The following is a 7,273-nucleotide window of genomic DNA, read 5'->3' on the forward strand; positions in this document are numbered from 1 at the left end:
TAGGGAGGCTGAGGCAGGAGAATGGCGTGAACCCGGGAGGCGGAGCTTGCAGTGAGCCGAGATCGCGCCACTGCACTCCAGCCTGGGGGACAGAGCAAGACTCCGTCTCAAAAAAAAAAAAAAAAAGACTGAGGTCTGAACAAAGAGTCCGGTTACCTTTTAAGCATTTTGTGGGGCGGAGGGAGATCTGTGCAGGTGGAAGCATATTACAGAAGCAAGAAACAAAGTTATTCTGTTTAGACATGCATTACATTATTTCTTACTTTTCAAGGAAAAACATGTTTTACGACTTGAGGTTATCCTGTCTAGTGATCTTGCAGCTGCACAGCAAGAGAAACAGGGTCTTCGCAATGCCTGGGAAAGGGAGAGATAAGGCTCACTAGCCACAGACAGAAAAACAGGCAGTTCATTTTTAAAGGACTCCACCTCTTTCTCTTCTTCAGGGGGAATTGGTTTTCTTACATACAACTGAGTTTTTGTTTACACATTCTTTAATTTCTTTTAATTCCTGTTCCAGTATCTCACTGTGAAACTCCCTATGTTTTTATACGATTCTCAGGGGGTTTCCTCTGGGCATGATTGGGCACGACCTCCACATTGCAGAATTGAGAAGTTGACCCAGAAATGCATTTCGGGCTGAGCAGACAATTGTCAGAGGAGCTGGCTAGGCCACAGCTGTGTCAGAGGGACTGTGGCCTTTCTGTAAGCTCATGGTCAGAGGCGGAGGGGAGTTGTGAACGTTCTGATGAAAAAAGTCAACATGAAAGCGCTTTGGTGATGGGCGCTGGTATTCACCCACCACTTCCTGTGCATCTCCCCGTCCGGCTGGGCTCAGTCCCCACTGCTCAGCACTAGGCCGGCAGAATCTGAGCAATGTCTTCCACACTCCCTGCCCTGCTCTGCGTCGGTGAGTTCTTGCATGGAAGGGGAATGGGATCAGGGTGTGCCTGGGAGGCAACAGGTCTCATTATTCCCGTCTTCCAGGGCTGTGTCTGAGCCAGAGAATCAGCGCCCAGCAGCGTGAGTCCTTCCTTCAAAGCCCAGGGTCACTCTCCCGGGTTCAGGCCAAGCTCCCTCCACCCAAGCACGGCTGGGGAGAAGGGGCAGGGTGCTGGCTTCCCAGGAGGGCTTGGGGCCAGCAGCCGGGTGGAGCCTAGGATTCCGGGGAGGGGGCTCAGCTGGAACTCCAGCCTCTGATTCCCTTCCAGAGACTCTCCCAAAACCGTTCATCTGGGCCGAGCCCCATTTCATGGTTCCAAAGGAAAAGCCAGTGACTATCTGCTGCCAGGGAAATTATGGGGCTGTTGAATACCAGCTGCATTTTGAAGGAAGCCTTTTTGCCGTGGAGAGACCAAAACCCCCTGAACGGATTAACAAAGTCAAATTCTACATCCTGGCCATGAACTCCCGCACGGCAGGGCAATACAGCTGCATCTATCGGGTTGGGGAGCTCTGGTCAGAGCCCAGCAACTGGCTGGATCTGGTGGTAACAGGTAACTGTCCGGTTCTCTAACTGGAGAGTGATCTCGGTCTGCATCCGGGATGGAGCATCATCTATGAACTCTTCCAAGCCCCATTCAGATGCTGCTTGTCTCGGTAGGAGGCTGGGAGGAGGGGTGATCCCCATCACAATCCGTGCCTACAAGGGGTTGTCTGCAGACGGTGTCTCTACGTCCTAGGAGCAGATGTGTCCTCGGTCAGTTTCTCCAAGACATAGATTCTGAGATAGATATTTGGGTGCAGGGGTATAACTGAGGAATGTCCTCAAAAACAACACCTGTGGGCCAGGCGCAGTGGCTTACACTTTGCTTCCCTCACCCATCACAGGTGGTGGGGTTTTTTTTTTATCTCTTTTGAGATGGAGTTTCGTTCTTGTCACCCAGGCTGGAGTGCAGTGGTGCAATCTCCAGTCACTGCAACCTCCACCTCCTGGGTTCAAGCGATTCTCCAGCCTCAGCTTCCCAAGTAGCTGGGATTACAGGCACCCACCACCATGCCAGTTTTTGTATTTTTAGTAGAGATGGGGTTACACCATGTTGGCCAGGGTGATCTCGAACTCCTGACCTCAGATGATCCGCCCACCTCACCCTCCCAAAGTGCTGGGATTACAGGTGTGATTTTTTTTTTTTTTTTTTTTTTTTTTTTTTTTTGAGACAGTCTCACTGCAGTGCAGTGGTGCAATCTCAGCTCACTGCAACCTCTGCCTCCCGGATTCAAGCAATTCTCCTGCCTCAGCCTCCCAAGTAGTTGGGATTACAGGCATGGGCCACCACACCTGGCTAATTTTTGCATTTTTAGTAGAGACGGGGTTTCACCATGTTGGCCAGGCTGGTCTCAGACTCCTGACCCAGGAGGTCAAGGCTTCAGTGAGCCAAGACGGTGCCACAGCGCTCCAGCCTGGGGAACGCAGCAAGACCCTGTATCATTTTTAAAAAATGGTTTAGATGGTAAATCTTCTATTGTGTGTATTTGACCAAATAATAATTTAAAAAAAAAAAAAAAAGAAAGCTGGCTGCCAGACATGGTGGTAGGCCCCTGTAGTCCCAGCTACTTGGGAGGCTGAGGCAGGAGAAACGCTTGAACCCAGGAGGCAGAGGTTTCAGTGAGCCGAGACTGCGTCACTGCACTCCAGCCTGGGTGACAGAGCGAGACTCCATCTCTAAAAAAAGAAAGAAAAGAAAAAAAGCAAATAGCTGGCTGCCCATCACTGAGTTTCTGGTGTGGTGGTCCCACCTTCTCTCATAGAAATGTATGACACACCCACCCTCTCGGTTCATCCTGGACCCGAAGTGATCTCGGGAGAGAAGGTGACCTTCTACTGCCGTCTAGACACTGCAACAAGCATGTTCTTACTGCTCAAGGAGGAAAGATCCACCCGCGTACAGCGCGGATACGGGAAGGTCCAGGCGGAGTTCCCCCTGGGCCCTGTGACCACAGCCCACAGAGGGACATACCGATGTTTTGGCTCCTATAACAAGCATGCCTGGTCTTTCCCCAGTGAGCCAGTGAAGCTCCTGGTCACAGGTGAGGAAATGCTCAATTCCCCACACCCCCCACCGCCATGTCCTACCTGGAGCCCTAAGGGATCCCCAAAGAGTGATGGGGAGGGTGTCCAAGGGACGTCCACTTCCTGGGGATCCAGTTGGTCATGTGAGGAAGAACACCAGAAGCAGGAAGGAGGAGGGAGCAGAGAAAGGAATGGTAAGGCAGGTGGATCACGAGGTCAGGAGTTCAAGACCAGCCTGGCCAAGACAGTGAAACCCCATCTCTACTAAAAATACAAAAATTAGCCAGACGCAGTGGTGGACACCTATAGTCCCAGCTACTCAGGAGGCTGAGGCAGGAGAATCGCTTGAACCCGGCAGGTGGAGGTTGCAGTGAGCCAAGATCGTGCCACTGCACTCCAGCCTGGGCAACAGAGAAAGACTCCATCTCAAAAAAAAAAAAAAAAAAAAAGAATGGCAAGACTAGAGGAAACCCAAAACCCTTACTTTTTTTCTTTATCTCCTTTTCCAGGCGACATTGAGAACACCAGCCTTGCACCTGAAGACCCCACCTTTCCTGGTGAGTAACTGGTCCCTCTAAGCTCAGAGGAGAGATCAGAGCCTCCCAATGATACTAAAAACGTGGCATTCATTCAAAATATTCATCGAGGCTGGGGGCGGTGGCTCAGGCCTGTAATCCCAGCACTTTGGGAGGCTGAGATGGTGGATCACTTGAGGTCAGGAGTTGAAGACCAGCCTGGCCAACATGGTGAAACCCCATCTCTACTAAAAATACAAAAATTAGGCTGGGCAGCCGGGCACGGTGGCTCACGCTTGTAATCCCAGCACTTTGGGAGGCCGAAGCGGGTGGATCACGAGGTCAGGAGATCGAGACCACGGTCAAACCCCGTCTCTACTAAAAATACAAAAAATTAGCCGGGCGCGGTGGCGGGTGCCTGTAGTCCCAGCTACTCGGAGGCTGAGGCAGGAGAATGGCGTGAACCCGGGAGGCAGAGCTTGCAGTGAGCCGAGATTGCACCACTGCACTCCAGCCTGGGTGACAGAGCGAGACTCCGTCTCGAAAAAAAAAAAAAAAAAATTAGGCTGGGCATCATGGCTCACGCCTGTAATCCCAACACATTGGGAGGCCAAGGTGGTCGGATCACAAGGTCAGGAACTGGAGACCAGCCTGACCAACATGGTGAAACCCCATCTCTACTAAAAATACAAAAATTAGCTGGGCCTGGTGGTGCTCGCCTGTAATCCCAGCTACTCAGGAGGCTGAGGCAGGAGAATTGTTAAACCAGGGACGCAGAGGTTGCAGTGAGCCGAGATCGCACCATTGCACTCCAACCTGGGTGACAGAGCGAGACTCCATCTCAAAAAAAAAAAAAAAAAATACAAATATTAGCCGGGCGTGGTGGTGTGCACCTGTAAGCCCAGCTACTCAGGAGGCTGAGGCAGGAGAATCACTTGAACCTGGGATGCGGAGATTGCAGTGAGCTGAGATCGCACCACTGCACTCCAGCCTGGGTGACACAGCGAGACTCCATCTCACAGAAAAACAAAAACGAAACCATATATATATATTCATCAAGTGCACTACACTATAACAGTCAGCCAGGCAAATATCTTGACTGTGCGGCACTTAAGAGTCTAGCAGGAGACAGACCATGGGTCAATGTCAGGATAGCACATAGGAGGGAATGATGCTATGGAGGGAAAAGACGAAGTAGGACAGACTTACAGTGATTGGAATGGCAGGTAGCGATGTTAAATAGGTTTGTCCAGATGGACCTCACAGAGAAGAAGGCATCTGAGCAAATGCATTCAGACTTGAGTTAGTCACGTGGCTGTCAGGAGAAAGGAGGCTCTGGAGAGATGAAATGGCGTCTGCCTGTGCCCTGGGGCAGGAAGATAACTGGGGTAATAAAATAATAACTATGAGGCCAGGAGGGTTGAAAATGATGTTTGGAAGATGACGGTGGGGATGGGATGGGGCTGGGGCTGCACGGTTAGGACGTTGAAAAAAAATAGTGAGACTTTGAATTTGACTGTGTGTGAGGAGAAGGACCTAATGATGACTGAATGAGGAAAATGAGGCTTAAATAGAAGACGAGCTGGGCCGGGTGGCTCCCGCATGTAATCCCAGCACTTCGGAAGGCAGGGGCGGGTGGATCACTTGAGGTCAGGAGTTCGAGACCAGCCTGGCCAACACAGTGAAACCCCGTCTCTACTAAAAATACAAACATTAGCTGGGCGTGGTGGCGCACGCCCATAATTACAGCTACTCGGGGCTGAAGCAAGAGGATTGCTTGAACTCGGGAGGCGGAGGTTGCAGTGAGCTGAGATCACACCACTGCACTCCAACCTCGGAGGCCTGTAATCCCAGCCCTTTGGGAGGCCGAAGCGGGCAGGTCATCTGAGGTCAGGAGTTCGAGATCAGCCTGGCCAACATGGCAAAACCCCGTCTCTATTAAAAATATGAAAAAAATTAGCTGGGTGTGTGGTGTGTGCCTGTAGTCCCAGCTACTCTGGAGGCTGGAACACAGCGAGACTCTATCTCAAAAAAAAAAAAAAAAAAAAAAAATAGAAGACATGACTAGTGCAAAGACACAAGCTCATGAGTGCTAGACTGGAATTCCTCCTCAGCTTTGTCCATCTGTGGACCCTTCCACTTTCCCTGCTGGATGAAGCTCCTGGGACCTGCAGGATGGGGTGGGACCTTGCAAAGCTGCAGAATGTCATGGGGTAGACCCAAGAGAAAGAGTGCTGGGGCGGAGGAGGTCAAAACCGTTCTCTTTTCTTCACTTCCCTTATTATCAGCAGACCCCTGGGACACCTACCTTGTAACCACAGAGACGGGACTCCAGAAAGGTAAGTAGACAGCTGAGGCCGTAGGCCCTGAAGGAAGGAGCTGGGCATAGAGTAGACCTAGGAAGGAGATTGAGATGGAGGGAACAAGAGGGTGTCCTTGGCCAGGCACAGTGGCTCACACCTGTAATCTCAGCCCTCCAGGAGGCCAAGGCAGGCAGATCATCTGAGGTCGGGAGTTCGAGACCGGCCTGGCCAACATGGCGAAACCCCATCTCTACTAAAAATACAAAAAAATTAGCCAGGCATGGTGGCGTGTGCCTGTATGCTGAGGCAGGAGAATAGCTTGAACCCAGAAGTGGAGGTTGCAGTGAGCCGAGATTGTGCCATTGCACTCCAGCCCGGGCGACAAGACTGAGGCTCTGTCTCAAAAAAAAAAAAAAAAAAAGAGGGTGTCTTTACATCCCTGTCAGCGATCACCCTGTTCTCCTGCCCACAGACCATGCCCTCTGGGATCACACTGCCCAGAATCTCCTTCGGATGGGCCTGGCCTTCCTGGTCCTGGTGGCTCTAGTGTGGTTCCTGGTTGAAGACTGGCTCGGCAGGAAGAGGACTAGAGAGCGAGCCAGCAGAGCTTCCGCTTGGGAAGGCAGGAGAAGGCCGAACACAAAGACTCTGTGAAGAATGACCATGAGACACAGTGGCCATGGGTGGAACTGAAAGCTGGTGTTGAGCCTGGGCGGCGTGAGCTCTGTGTTGGACCCATGGAGGAGGGAGTCACTGCAGGGAACAAGGGACACTGGCATGCCATTTGTCAGAGCTTCCCGGACGATGCAGAGGGTGGGAGAACTACATGCTAAATTTCTATCCCAGACGATGCAGAGGGTGGGAGAACTACATGCTAAATTTCTTTTTTTTTTTTTGAGACAGAGTTTTGCTCTTGTTGCCCAGGCTGGAGTGCAATGGCGCGATCTTGGCTCACTGCAACCTCTACCTCTCCATCCCTGGGGTTCAAGCGATTCTCCTGACTCAGCCCCCCGAGTAGCTGGGATAACAGGCATGCACCACCACCTCGGCTAATTTTGTATTTTTAGCAGAGACGGGGTTTCTCCCTGTTGGCTGGTCTCGAACTCCTGACCTCAAGTGATCTCCCCGCCTCGGCCTCCCAAAGGGCTGGGATTACAGGCATGAGCCGCCACGCGCAGCCACTGAATTTCTTCTGTAGACAAATCCTACGGTCTCTTCTAGGCTCTAACTATTTTTGTGCCACTTACAGCAAACCATACTTTTAACCACTCTGTTCTTTTCTGAAAAGCTCTCTCCTTCTTTAACAGGATGGGCACGGAAATATTTTTTTCCTGCTTTGGTCTTTTTTTCTTTCCTTTCTCTGCAGGGAAGCCATTCAAAATAGTTAATAACCAATATAGAATAGGTCTATATCAAATGGTTCAGGAGGAATTGTGGCAACAACCAGT

General features: G+C 51.2%; 1 protein-coding gene across 3 annotated transcripts; it reads left to right on the forward strand.

Annotated features, from left to right (window-relative positions):
* Positions 1–833: 833 nt before the first annotated feature.
* NCR1 (natural cytotoxicity triggering receptor 1) lies at positions 834–6,664 on the forward strand. Of its 3 annotated transcripts, none has more exons than XM_032171156.1 (7): positions 834–907; positions 985–1,020; positions 1,209–1,493; positions 2,746–3,024; positions 3,517–3,564; positions 5,811–5,861; positions 6,298–6,664. In XM_032171156.1, exons 1-7 carry the CDS (start codon positions 874–876, stop codon positions 6,477–6,479), a joined length of 915 nt encoding a protein of 304 aa, XP_032027047.1. In that variant the 5' UTR covers positions 834–873; the 3' UTR covers positions 6,480–6,664. The 3 variants fall into 3 exon arrangements, with proteins under 3 accessions (XP_032027047.1, XP_032027048.1, XP_032027049.1); XM_032171157.1 differs by having other exon boundaries at positions 5,814–5,861; XM_032171158.1 differs by lacking the exon at positions 5,811–5,861.
* The last annotated feature ends 609 nt before the right edge of the window (positions 6,665–7,273 follow it).

Source organism: Hylobates moloch, unplaced genomic scaffold (genome assembly GCF_009828535.3).
Source record: "Hylobates moloch isolate HMO894 unplaced genomic scaffold, HMol_V3 SCAFFOLD_12, whole genome shotgun sequence".
Classification (NCBI taxonomy): Eukaryota; Metazoa; Chordata; class Mammalia; order Primates; family Hylobatidae; genus Hylobates; species Hylobates moloch.